The sequence below is a fragment of the Onychomys torridus genome, chromosome 9, assembly GCF_903995425.1.
Source record: "Onychomys torridus chromosome 9, mOncTor1.1, whole genome shotgun sequence".
Lineage (NCBI taxonomy): Eukaryota > Metazoa > Chordata > Mammalia > Rodentia > Cricetidae > Onychomys > Onychomys torridus.
The window spans coordinates 72,625,776-72,640,331 of NC_050451.1; the positions used below are offsets into that span (position 1 = coordinate 72,625,776).

Below are 14,556 nucleotides of genomic sequence, written 5' to 3' on the forward strand. Positions count from 1 at the left end.
CGGCTCCCGGCTTGGCGTACATACACCAGCCTGGTCGACAAACCGAGGCAGAGATAGATCTCTATATTTTCTCCTCCCAATAGGCTCTCAGTGCAAATGCTGATCAGGCTGTGGCTTTTTTGATTTTGGTGGGGGGAGAGCCTTCTCCGAGGAAGAGAGGGAGGAGCTTGGTAAGGGGAGGAAACTACAAATCGGGACACTAGGGTTTTTTTTTTTTTTTTTTTTCCTTTCTTTCTCCCCCCCCCCCCCCTACTGCATTTCCTCCCCTCCCTTTGGCTGCTCGGAAAGGAGAGAGAGAAAGGGGGGGAAAGGAAAAGCAAAGAAAAAGACTTGGCTCGGAGATGCAGTCCGCCGCCGCCGCCGCGGCTGCCTAAACCAGCAATGCGAGATTAGATCTTCAAATGCAGCAATACACCGCCTGAAAGCCGACCATCCTACACAACGAGCAGACATTGATTTCTCCGTGCTCCAGGGAAGCCTCAGATATACACATGTGTCTGTGACTCTTTGCTTCGTCCCTTCTCATTCCCATCCATTTCATCACCAAATACGAGTAACTAAGGATTCCACTTTCCGATCTGCCTGGAGACACACCTCCCAAAGCCCTCCCCCCACCCGAATCGAAGAGTATTCCGTAGGCTGCCGGAGGGAGTGGATTTTTGCAGCGCCTAGCGGGAGCGAGGAAAACCCACCAGTTCTTCAGCTCATTACCATCCCTCCCAGACTGTATTTCTTTCTTATCGCCAGCCTCATCACGCAAGTTTGAGCCTTCTGAAGTCCGGGCGGAAGAGACAAAGCCTGGGGCTCGCCCTCAGCCGCAGGGAGCCGCCGCCTTGCTCCGAGCTGCTGCAGCTTAGCTGAGCTGAGCCTCTGCCTGTCATCCAGTGCGAATGCTGTAGATCAACAGGTTCGGGCAACTTGAGCGGAATAAGGAGAGACTGCCTGGTGCCGCAGCCCGGGTGCGGAGGGAAGGAAGGACTCACAGACTTGTGGCTCGCTCTGAGCTCTGACGCTCCGCCCCGGTTCCAGACTGGCGCGCACCCACCAGCTCGCACCTCCAGTCCGCCTGCTCCTGCTCTCACCCCACCGGTCTGGGATGTACCTTTCCATCTGTTGCTGCTTTCTTCTGTGGGCCCCTGCCCTGACACTCAAAAACCTCAACTACTCAGTGCCAGAGGAGCAAGGGGCCGGCACGGTGATAGGCAACATAGGCAAGGATGCCCGACTGCAAGCCGGGCTTCCGCCGGCTGAGCGCGGTGGCGGCGGCGGGCGAAGCAAGTTGGGCAGCTACCGGGTGCTGGAGAACTCCGCACCGCACCTGCTGGACGTGGACGCCGACAGCGGGCTCCTCTACACTAAGCAGCGCATCGACCGGGAGTCCTTGTGCCGCCACAACGCCAAGTGCCAGCTGTCCCTAGAGGTGTTCGCTAACGACAAGGAGATCTGCATGATCAAGGTAGAGATCCAGGACATCAACGACAATGCTCCCTCTTTCCCCTCGGACCAGATCGAGATGGACATCTCAGAGAACGCGGCACCCGGCACCCGCTTCCCTCTTACTAGCGCACACGACCCTGACGCGGGCGAGAACGGGCTCCGCACCTATCTGCTCACCCGCGATGATCATGGCCTCTTTGCACTGGACGTCAAGTCCCGCGGCGACGGCACCAAGTTCCCTGAGCTGGTCATTCAAAAAGCACTGGACCGCGAGCTGCAGAACCACCACACTCTGGTGCTGACTGCCCTGGATGGCGGTGAGCCTCCCCGCTCTGCCACTGTGCAGATCAATGTGAAGGTGATCGATTCCAATGACAACAGTCCAGTCTTCGAGGCTCCGTCATACTTAGTGGAACTGCCCGAGAACGCACCCCTGGGCACCGTGGTCATTGATCTGAACGCTACCGACGCTGATGAAGGTCCCAACGGGGAAGTACTCTATTCCTTCAGTAGCTATGTACCCGACCGCGTGCGGGAGCTCTTCTCCATAGATCCCAAAACCGGCCTGATCCGTGTTAAGGGCAACTTGGACTATGAGGAGAATGGCATGTTGGAGATCGACGTGCAGGCCAGAGACCTAGGACCTAACCCAATTCCAGCCCACTGCAAGGTCACAGTCAAGCTTATCGACCGCAACGACAACGCGCCGTCCATTGGTTTCGTCTCCGTGCGCCAGGGGGCGCTGAGCGAAGCCGCCCCACCTGGCACAGTCATCGCCCTGGTTCGGGTCACCGACCGAGACTCAGGCAAGAATGGGCAGCTGCAGTGTAGGGTACTGGGTGGAGGAGGGACTGGCGGTGGAGGTGGCCTAGGGGGACCCGGTTCAGTCCCTTTCAAGCTTGAAGAGAACTATGACAACTTCTACACCGTGGTTACTGACCGTCCGCTGGACCGCGAGACACAGGACGAGTACAACGTGACAATCGTGGCCCGGGACGGGGGCTCCCCTCCACTCAACTCCACTAAGTCGTTCGCTGTCAAGATTCTGGATGAGAATGACAACCCGCCTCGGTTCACCAAAGGGCTGTACGTTCTCCAAGTACATGAGAACAACATTCCAGGAGAATACCTCGGTTCTGTGCTCGCCCAAGATCCCGACCTGGGCCAAAATGGGACAGTGTCCTATTCCATTCTTCCCTCGCACATTGGCGACGTGTCTATCTACACCTATGTGTCCGTGAACCCCACTAACGGGGCCATATATGCCCTGCGCTCCTTTAACTATGAACAAACGAAGGCTTTTGAATTCAAGGTGCTGGCTAAGGACTCGGGGGCGCCAGCGCACTTGGAGAGCAACGCCACGGTGAGGGTGACGGTGTTAGACGTGAATGACAACGCTCCAGTGATTGTGCTCCCCACTCTACAGAACGACACAGCTGAGTTGCAGGTTCCACGAAATGCAGGCCTGGGCTACCTGGTAAGCACCGTGCGCGCCCTGGACAGCGACTTTGGAGAGAGCGGGCGCCTCACCTACGAGATTGTGGATGGCAATGACGACCACCTGTTTGAGATCGATCCATCCAGCGGCGAGATCCGCACGCTGCACCCCTTCTGGGAGGATGTGACCCCCGTGGTGGAGCTAGTAGTGAAGGTGACTGATCATGGCAAGCCCACCCTGTCCGCGGTGGCCAAACTCATCATTCGTTCAGTGAGCGGCTCTCTGCCTGAGGGGGTACCGCGAGTGAATGGGGAGCAGCACCACTGGGACATGTCGCTGCCTCTCATAGTGACTCTGAGCACGATTTCGATCATCCTCCTAGCGGCCATGATTACCATAGCCGTCAAGTGCAAACGGGAAAACAAGGAGATTCGCACTTACAACTGCCGCATCGCCGAGTATAGCCACCCACAGCTAGGCGGGGGGAAGGGCAAGAAGAAGAAAATCAACAAAAACGATATCATGCTGGTGCAGAGCGAAGTGGAGGAGAGGAACGCCATGAACGTCATGAACGTGGTGAGCAGTCCCTCCCTGGCCACCTCCCCCATGTACTTCGACTACCAAACCCGCCTGCCCCTCAGCTCGCCCCGGTCAGAGGTGATGTATCTTAAGCCAGCCTCCAACAACCTGACTGTCCCGCAGGGGCACGCAGGCTGCCACACCAGCTTCACCGGACAAGGGACTAATTCGAGCGAGACCCCTGCCACTCGGATGTCCATAATTCAGGTAGGAGACTTTTAGGGTAAAAGGGACTTCACTTGAAAGTTGCTGGCAGTGCAAGACCTTTGGATAGCTGAAAGCCACATGGCCAGCAGCAATGTGCGTGGGGTGGGTAGTAGTTACTTAAAAATGGTCCACATCTTTGTCCCTGTGTGAACACCATTTCCTATTTAGAATCCCTCCTGTGTAAGTAGTTTAAAATGCATGCCTTACCTCTATTGCATTTTTTAAAGTTTATTTTTACAGATTTTTAAAAGGATAGCAGCAGTCAATATTTAAACTTTATTTTATCTGTAGGACTAGATTTCTTTCCATAGCAAGATCCATACAGTAGAACAACAACAACAACAACAAAGTAATTCTCTTTAATGAGTTGTATTCCACTAAAATCTTTTATGTTGATATAAAATTTATATCCCAAATAAGAGCTAACTTCTTGAGTATGGAATAGTCACCAAGTCAGTACAGTAAATCTATGTGAACAAAGTTTCACTCCCTGGGAAATCAGTTTTCTGCTTTGAAAGTGCTTCAGGGACATGAGCCCCATTTATTCATGAACTAAACTTCCAGCTGAAGTGTTGGAAATGTGGATCATATTCTTCAGTGCTTTGTAAAGGTTAGGCATAGTGATCAGGAAAAATCTTTGAAAATAATTTCTTTAGTCCAGGGGTTTCCCTGTGGGTTTCCTGTAGTAACCAGGGAACAAACAGTCTACTCCAAAGAGTCATAAGATCATTTTATGCCACTGATGATAGGGGAGGGAGTTGCACTGAATTCCACCTTATTTATTTTTTGAACCATGTATATTTTCAGGATATATATCAACATATATTGTTAACATAAAGTGAAAATAAAATCACTGCCAAAAGCATATGCGTTCTTAAAGAAAGATGACTATGCTGTAATGGTCTAAGTAACCATCTGATTTCCTTTATTCACTACTGACTTGTATCACCAAAATATTAATCCTTGGTTATTGTAATATTCATAAACATGTGTTGTTACAAATTACTCCAAATAAGCAATGCTTGAGGTTTGCAATTCAGCATAACCCAAAGAAACACTTGAGGTGGAAGTTTCATTTGAAGTAAATGAAAAGTCACCTGTCCATATTATTATGTTTTGAAAAGCTCGAGATAGTGAAGTGACCATTGTCCATATAGTGTTAAAGCTTCATAGCCCTGCTAATATAGACCATTAATACCCTAATACTTAACAGAAAATATTTCCTGTGACAGCGTAGTGAACCAGACTCATCAACTCTGATGCTGTTGACAACTGAAGTATTCTAATTCCACCTGTATAGTACATGAGTAATCATGTCATCATGGATTTAAAGTTAATGTAAAACATGAAATTTTCAACTATAAAAACTTGACTTCTAAGAATGTCTTCCTCTAATTGTGTGAAATTGATATTTATGATCACTAATATCTCTACAAAGGTAATTATGATAAAATGCTTATTTATAGATGTGCTGTAGTCATTTTGAAGTTGGAAATATTTTGTATAGCTTCCTATATTTATGCCAATGGCAAGATTGTCATTAAGGGCTAATATTAATCATCTACTTTAAACGCTAAGAGTTGAATTCTCAACTAGTTTCCAGCATTGAAAAAAATCATAAAATCAAGTTGGTACAGTAAAATTCTCAACAAGTCTGGCTTCCTAGTCAGACTAGTGAAGAGCACTCTTGAATAGAAATATCAAAAGCTTTGGAGGGATAAGGTGCTTGTACTCTGTTAACAATATTGCCTTTGAAGCTGGTCATTGGTTATGGAGGATAGTGGTGGCTCCTCCCTAACAGTAAAACTCATGCCAAGGAAATCACAAATACTATCCAACCCCTCACATAACTTAAGCAGAAAATAAAAGACTGTCTTGATGTTCTTTTGCTTCTAAAATCTTAATTTATTCCACCAAAATACAAAATGGACTTTAGTTTTGAGTTTGCAATTTTTCCCCAAAATGTCTCAATTTCCTATGCTATTTCTGTCTTAAAAAAAAAAAAAAAAAAAAAAAAACTTAACCTAAACTGCTAACAGTTATTTTCCCCATCATGTTTTTGCAATACTTTAAAGGATGAGTTATAATATCCTGATAATCTCCTTGGAAATGTACCTTATTGATATTTACTATGAAAACCATAATAAATTATCAAGTTGCTCTCCCTACCCCTTTTCTTTACCTCAATGATAGTGCTACACATTGTGATCAAGTGGAGTGATAAAAGTCTGCAGGAATTCCATAATCTTGCATCAAGCTCATTTGTTAGTGTGTGTGTGTAATTTACCCTGAAAAGTAAATATGCTACTAACTTCATGTCTCTTCCTAAAGGTAGACGCTTATTTCACAAAATCAAGTTGGATCAACAGCTAGTAGTTGTGTTTCATCCTTCTTTTCCAGTACCATGCTTTGAAACTGCTTAGTATGCATTTACAAACGGGCTAAACAAACTTTTATAACTGTGCTGCAATATCCTTGTACAATAAGGTGATATGAAATACAGAAACATTGGGACTGGAAGCTTCATATTCCAGCTAGAGTAAAAACTGGTTTCAGTCTGAAAGTATTTTTATCGCTGGACCTAAAGTCCATGCTCTCAGTTTTTGTTACATGACAGGTGTATGTGTATGTATATTTATTAACAAAGGCTTGTGAAAAGAGATTTTATTTTTATTAAATTTTGTGAATTTGTATAAACAAAATCAGGATATAAAGTATTTAGACTATAGATATGTGACTGAAATATCCATAACAGCACAGGAATCATTGTACTACACTAAAGTTTGTGTAAAATTGTATTTATTTTAATGTATAGAAGTTGTGTTTAATAATAGGAACACATTTTTAGTAGGTAAGGTAGACTACTGTATAAATATAACATCATTTCCATGGCAGATATTTTCATGTGTATTATTTTGTGTGGTGATGTAAAACATAACATTAATATAGAAATATTTAAAATTCTGAAGTATAACTGTTCATCTTGGCTTACTAGGGACAAGCCCATACTTCTAATTCCAGCTGTAGGGAGGTATGAAGTTAGGAGACCAGTCAGAATTTCTATGTCATTCTTGGTAACAGAGTTTGAGGACAGCTTGAGAAACATGAGCCCCCTCCTCAAGAAAACAAAACAAAAAAGTTAGTTAAGTCTGGAAGACTTCTCAACAGGTGTTCCGTGAAGTCCTCATTGAGAAGAAGGGGAAAGGCAGGGACACCTTTCTGATGACAGGATTTCCTGATTTTTGTCTTGCTTCATTTTGTTTTAAATATCTGTGTTCTCCCCTAGTTCCTACTGCAGTCAGTTTTAATATATTCCTACAGAAGAAAGTACATCAACCCAGCAAAAAGCTTTCCTAAGATTAAATTTTAGAAATACTTAGTTTTACAGATCAACCTAAAAAAAAAAAAAAATCATGTCCATTCACTTCAGAGTCCTTATGAAAAAACAATAAAATTCTTTTGAAATATGTACATGGTGCTTACAACAGAATTACAGCAAATATAAATTCAACACAATATATTGAATATAAATGAGGATATTGTAAGTGCCTTGAGCCAACTCAAATATGTAAAATTGAGATTGAATTGCAAAGGAGTAAGCTACCATGTGTAAAGAGTTAACTGTATTTTAGAAAAGATGAAAGTTGAAGTGTCTTTGATAATGATATCATCCAGAGTCTGTCTTTATTCCCACTAACACAGGAGAGTCTTGACTATACAATCCTGTTCACATGAATTCCCAAGACCACACATGATCTTAAATAGCTTGTATTCCTTTAAATTAATGATTCCAGCAACAGATGCACACTATAAATGTTTTTGTGTCACTTCAAATTTTTAAGATATTTTGCTACAATTTTTGTGGTAAGAAGCTAGCACTTGCTTAATCCCACGCACTCATCACTCTTCATAAAGTATATAATCCTTACTTATGAGGATTATGTTGGATTGATCAGGAAAAGGATGGCACTGTCATACTGAATGTCTCCTCAGATATTTGCACTTTTCTTCCCCCCCCCTCAAAGATTGTTCATAACATAGGAGGATTAATTTCTACTTTAGTTTAATGAGTATATACTATCAAACATTTTTGTTTCATTATGCATTGAAAATGCATGAAGTATTAAACCATCTAAAATTTAACCAAGCATTAGGTGTTTGAAATTTCTTTGTAGGAGGGTTTAAATTTTTTGTAAAGTTCTAAACTTATTACTAGTGTTCTTATCAAAAAGCTAATATTATTCTTAGCTATATGTGATTCTGTGGATATTTGACCTCTAATGTAAACTTGTATGCATTTCTCTATTTCATGATAAAGGAAAAAAAAAGTTACTACAAACTAGAAGCCACAGAATTTTATTTTTAATATCAGGTGACATAAATCTCTTCATGAATTAAGAAGTTTGTTACCTGCATGCCTCCAGATTTCAGCAAATTTTCCAAAATGATGGACAGGTGATCCTTGATCATCTTCACATTGAGATGAAAATTTTGTAGATTTTGATTGATTGTAGAACCAATTCAATTATTTTATTTTATTTTACTTGTATGGGTGAGTTGAGTTATTTTAATACATAGTATTACACATACATTTATATCAAGGATTTTAAAATTATATTTTAGCACCTTTTCTTATGTAAAATTATATGTGATCAGAGAAAAAATGCCCTAAAATTCTTATCTCAACTTTTCAAATTTAGTTAGAAAATAATTTATATTCCTTAAAACAAAAAATAACCACTGATTGTATTGTTCACTCACAAAAAGTTCTGTCTATTAAGTCGATGTTGCAATAGATGATATGTATTATTAACATACTTACAGTGCCTAGAAAAAATTTTAAATGTGAATTTAAAATAATTAGTCCTAAACAACCCCAACTATCATCTCAGTTAAAGAATTATGCATATTATAAGAGGGGAACATTCAGCTTTTGGGAGAGAAGGTTTAGTGTTGATTTTAAGTGCAGTTTCCTACTATATCATGAGACAGCACTATTGTCATGTCTGACATCTAAAATTCCTCATGGTGAGTACTATTTATGTGCAACAGAAAGGCACATAGAAACACAGTGTTTATGAGTTAAAATATCCTAAGATATTAAAGTTAATAAAAGTTTACTTGTATTTAGTAAGGTTGGATTTGCCTATGCTTATTAAAATATGAAGAAATAAACTTTTGGGGAAAGTAGTTATGTGTATACCTATGTATTTATTACCTATGTATCTGAATATTTTCAGTACCAAATATGTATGTACATATACAAGCCCAAATATCTTATTTTTATATTTTTTAATTCAAATGAGTTCACTCTATAAAGAACAACTCATACCTATATTTTCCTTTGAAAATATGTTCTATGTGAGAATTTAGAGCTCATAGGGGTTAAGGAAAGTAAACACAAAAGTCAGGCAAGTGTTTGTTACTTTGGGGACTGGTGGGGTGGCTAGAAATGTTAACAACATATGGTGTAAGGATGATGATGAAAGACCAAGAGGAAGAAGTCCCTACAGCTGGGCTCAGGCCAGTGAGGAAATGAAACTTAACTCCCTGATGCAGGGAAATCTTGCAATACACTCAATAGTGGCTACATTCTTACAAATGCACCTTCTAATTACGATATTAGTCATTGCTCTAGAATGTATTCCCCTAGGTAATATGTCTGTTTAATAAATCCCACAGGGCATTACCTTAAAGTCGTATTTTAGTAAAGCATTAGTGGAGTGATTTCTTTGGATTAAATTCCTTCAACCAATGATGTATAATTGGTGGAGAATAGCACACAGTTCATTTTTTTTTTTCTTATCATTTTGGAGATAGCGTGACTTCTGCCACCCATTTACAAGACACTTTCGAAGTTCATCAGACCTACACTAATCTATTGTCAACCTACTTTAGTAAAGGAGACTTTGACATGAATTCCCCTCAATGGCAGCATACTGTATTTTACAGCAAGTCATAGCTTTCACCGCTAGCTTTGACAGTGATGTATTGCTATCCTTTGGTCTCTGGAAATAAATCATCTATAATAAAGAAGTCCTTAATGGCATCAACATTCTCCCTGTGACTAAGCAGAAATATGCTCTTGCTTCCTTGCTACTGCAGAGGAATCAGTTCAGTGTTTTAAAGGTGTAGCATAAAAGAAAACCTCACAGCAAGATCTAAATGCAAGTTGTGGCTTTATGGGAGGCATATTTCACTTAACATGCCCTCTATTCCAATAGACTATGAAACTGTTTTCAGGCAGTGTTTGAGAGAATCTGTTGATATACATGTGACACAGTATTGTTTGTCTGTTCTGGTCATAGTGACATTCTGATTACTGGTATTTGTAGGCTTTGATGTGGATCTGTTCCAGGCAGTTTTATTGTAGTGAAATGGTTCTTATGGTTCATTGAGCATCTAACATAACTATGCCGAATATGATTGGCACGTTTGCATATATTTATTCAAAAAATAAGGCTGTTAAACAGCATAATTATGGAAAAATGAATCATGACAATAAAAGACTATTTAAGTTAACAAGCTTTGTGATCAAAGAATAAATACAGGTTGGAGAAATGAAAGTTTATATGTAACTAATCTACATAAATAGGCTTTGGTATGATTAGAGGAATGGAATATATTAAAATACTTTAATGATATTAGGAAATGCATTTTACTTGGGCATTTTAAAATATTTCATGACCAATGTTATCCTATTTTCTTTATATTTAAATTCTATGAAATAGTCTCATCAACCATATTAATGTTATGTAAAATTTGTATGATAATTTTAAAGATCCTGCTTTGTTAAAAAGAAAAACTCTGCCTAAGCAATATTTAATACTTTTTGAACTTGCAATGTCTTTATTGATTTTTAATTACTGAAACACATTAAAGGGACCATTTAAAGGACAATTTCTTGTTTAATTCCTTTATTAGCTAAAAGCAGTCTTTTGTAGAGTTTAAATGCCAAAGCTTTTAAAATTAATTTCAAGTTTCAAAGGTATACATTTAAAATTGTTTGTAGATATTTACTGCTCTTTGCAAACATTAGTTTTATGCTTATAAACTATGCTAATAAAAATGTAGGTGCTAGTTATATTTTTGAACAGTCCCAGCGTTGTTTCAATGGCATACACATTTTAAGGCAACAGAACTTGATAAGTGACTCATGTCCTCTACATAATTATGATGCTTTATACATAGATTTTTCATCTTTATTTCCATTTAACAACTTAAAACATAGTTAATATATAAGACCTAAATATATGTACTTACATTAGTTTTGAGTGAACTCTTAATAATCATATGGATATACACAATTTTAATATCTTCCAGTGAAATTCAACCCAAAATTCAAGTTTGATTCTACCCTAAATTTAATTTTTGTGTATTTGTACAAGATGGAAAAATATGATTATATTATTGCTTAAAAGAATTCAGGGATCAGAAAAAGCTTTCTTATTCTTATTATCAAAATCTAGACTATGTCTTTAACAAATTATTAAATGTATCCTTCCATTGTAAACATTTTTATCCATTTTGAAATCTTGACACTAGATTTTTCTCCCTTAATATATAACACTGTTTTTCAAACCATAGTTCTCAATATAGATACCATTACTAGAGTTGTTTACAAACACCTTATTGTTTCACACTACATTAAAATTATTAGATGACTGAATATTCAATGCTATTTTTTGCATCAGTAGATAAATTGGGTACAGAATTAAGCTACTTTTCACACAAAAAAACAATTAATTTAAACACATATACAAAGTGGCACTGTGTGCTTCTTACCAGTGCCTTTATTTCAATAGATGACATAACAATAAGAAATAAGATTATTTGAGAAGTCAGTTGCCTATAACAACTGTTTCACTTGCCTGATTTGGAACAGAAGGGAATTGGCTTTTATTAAAAGGAATTATATTCTAACCCAAGCCTGGAAATTCCTTAATGATACATATTTTCATAATTATTAGTCACACAAATATGCTGACAACTTTAAAATGAATTCTGTAATTAAATTGTGAAAAATAAGATAATACTTCATCTAAAATTTGGTGATCCCTTTCTTGGGACACACTGGCCTTGATTTCTAGCAAATTTGGCAGTCTTTCATATACTCTAGGAAAGTTCGTGCAAAATAAACTCATTTCACCAAGAAAAAACAGAAAAAGTAGACTTCAGTTTATTATCATTTTTATTTTGCCTAAATGAAGGATCACAGAAAAAAATTACCACATGCTTTCATGGTAAATTATTTGGTTGTTTGCTTTGTTTTATTTTCATTTGAATCTTTACATGGTCCTACATTGTCATAACAACCTCCCCCATTTTTGTCTCAGATTGTAATCTCATCTCATTACTTCCAAACTCTGTCATTTAAGAAGTATACTGGGCATGGGATATGTGAAGCGCCTCTGCAATCTCAGAAAACAGTTAAATTAGTCTATGGAATTAACTTATATTTAGAATATTGTGTAGAACTGTTGAGAGCAGATAGGTATGAAAATAGAAGACAGTTCAGTATCACTTCATAGACTGAAGTAAACACCTCTAACCTTGCACTTTTAATGATGGCGCATCATGGTTCGTAATTATTAGCTGTGTGTAGGTCCTGACCTTTGGAGGAAAACTGTTATTTATCCCTATATGATAACAAGTTTGAAAAGAAGTCATGATCCTTTTAAAGAAACCAACATTTAGCACAATTTTTAAGAGTTATTACCAGAAGCCTGTTCTGAGATGTCTTCCTGATATCAGATGTGCCTGATACCAAATGCCTGACTTGTGAAAAATGAAGAAAAGATGGGGAATACATTTAAGACTTTATTTCTGATTTTGAGCAATAGACTTTCCATTTTTTTTTTAAATAATCAAGACAATTACACAGTAATTTGGGTTAGAATGCATGCCCAGTTCCCCATCTCCAAACCCAATTTGTTACCACCTGTGGCTATTTCTATTAAAAAAAAGAAACATAATTACTATGAGTCTCAGCAGTCTTAGAGTAAATTTTTGCAATTACAATACCTCCCTTGGGCAGATGTGTGAAAATGGTAGATTAATTCCTGTTAGGATTTTTCTGTTCCTTGTACGTTCTTAGGTTTGGTGTCTACTTATTAGAGTGAGTGTTTGCTCTGGGTAAAGGTCATGCCAGTGTTTCTGTAGTAAATCTCCAGAAATAAAGATCCACAAATCATCCATTAAACTTTGCCCCAGGCAAAAAGCTGACATGTAACAACTCCGGGATGGAGTGGATAATATTTTCCATTACTGTCCTCTGTGGCCTAAGTTAAGTTTGAAGTAAAACCCTAAGAATATCCTGCTGTCCCAAGAAACAGAGTGAAAGTGTGTCTAAGTGAGTAGAGGCTGTGGTAGTAATTTTGTTTTATGCTTGCTCCCAAGGCTACCTGAAGCCTAAGAGTTTAAAAGATGATAATAAAGGTATTAGGACTCAAATATTAATTATTTCTTTCCCTTCATCCATCTCTTTCCTGTAGAAATGTGGTGCTGCATAAACCCTGTTCTTGATAAACAGCTAATTGATCTATCTACACACGGCTTAGGGAATTCTTTTAAATTTCAACAGTCTTAAATATCTGGATCAGTGTTTCAACAGTGTAATAATAATATTCAACTAATTTATCTTGTCTAGGTAGAAGAATATTTGAAGATATGTACCATATTTATATTTATAATACTGTATCTGATAGATACCTGTACGATATCTAATATACATTTAAAAATATGCATTCTTTGTAGTGAAATCAAAAGTTTTACTTAAGAAGTTTCCAATGAGCAGTAATTATATATATGTTGAAGCTTGAACAGTGTCTGATATTATATATATATACATATATATATGTGTATATATATGTATATATATACATAAAGACAAATAATATATAGGGATAGATATGAAAATAATGGTCTCTTGATGAATAATTTGAAAGCAATATATTTGGACAATTTTTATTTATATTGGTACCTTTTAAATAAGAGCAGTAAGAATTTCTATGTTTATGCAAATATATTGCAAGCTCACAGAAAAAATATATTAGTATTCAAAATTGTGCAGTTTTTATTAGCATCAAGCTTTCTCAGTATTTCTTCATTCTATATATAGTATACATGCATACACATGCATATGTATATGATATCCAAAGAGACAATAGTGTTGATTGCCACTTACTTAAATATTTCTTATTCTTTTCTATGGTTTACACAGCATTACAATTATACCAGTGTTATATAAATTTACTAAAGCTATATTATCCAGCTATAATAAATTAATCATCTGAAATAATCATTTTGTTTATATTTTGAGGTGCTTACACACAAATACTTTCCTAAATAATTTTTAAATGAGATGTAATAATAGTAAAATAGTTTTTAAGTTATTTGAAAATGTTTACTTTTATGCTATTTTAAAACTTAATTGTTATCCGAGTTCTATTTGCAAAGTTTATATCAAGTGATAAGGGGGCTTGAAAGAATAAAAGCTGCAAGAAAATTGAATTTTTAAATCATATTAAAAGTTCATTCAGAAATGAGGATATATTATAGTGATAGAATTAATCAGCATTCAAGATCTTTGGTGTAACCTCTAAGAATGAAAAAAAAAATTGTCATGTGTTCCTACTTAACCAGCGTATGTAGGATAGAAAGTAAAAGAAAATAATAGAAAGGAACATATAATTATAATTTTAATATTTATTATTTATTTTGAATTTTTAAAAAAATGGCAGACACTTCTTGAAATGTTAAAGTAATAGTTTGAAATATTGCATGAGGTGAACATGCAGATGATGAACTCTCATTGTTGACATTTATATCCACACTCATCTAAACAATATGATTCAAGTCTATCTATTAATTCATACTTTAACATTGGCCTTTTG

At 37.8% G+C, this 14,556-nt stretch overlaps 1 protein-coding gene across 4 annotated transcripts in view; it reads left to right on the top strand.

Moving 5' to 3' along the window:
* The first annotated feature begins 316 nt into the window (after positions 1 to 316).
* Pcdh17 (protocadherin 17) overlaps positions 317 to 14,556 on the top strand; it is a 92,019-nt gene continuing 77,779 nt past the window's right edge. For 3 of the 4 annotated variants that reach the window (XM_036199025.1, XM_036199028.1, XM_036199027.1), the window contains exon 1: positions 317 to 3,661. In XM_036199025.1, coding sequence (XP_036054918.1) covers positions 1,097 to 3,661 — 2,565 coding nt within the window. In that variant the 5' untranslated portion in view covers positions 317 to 1,096. The remainder of the gene's footprint in view (positions 3,662 to 14,556) is intronic. The other variant, XM_036199029.1, reaches the window with a different exon arrangement.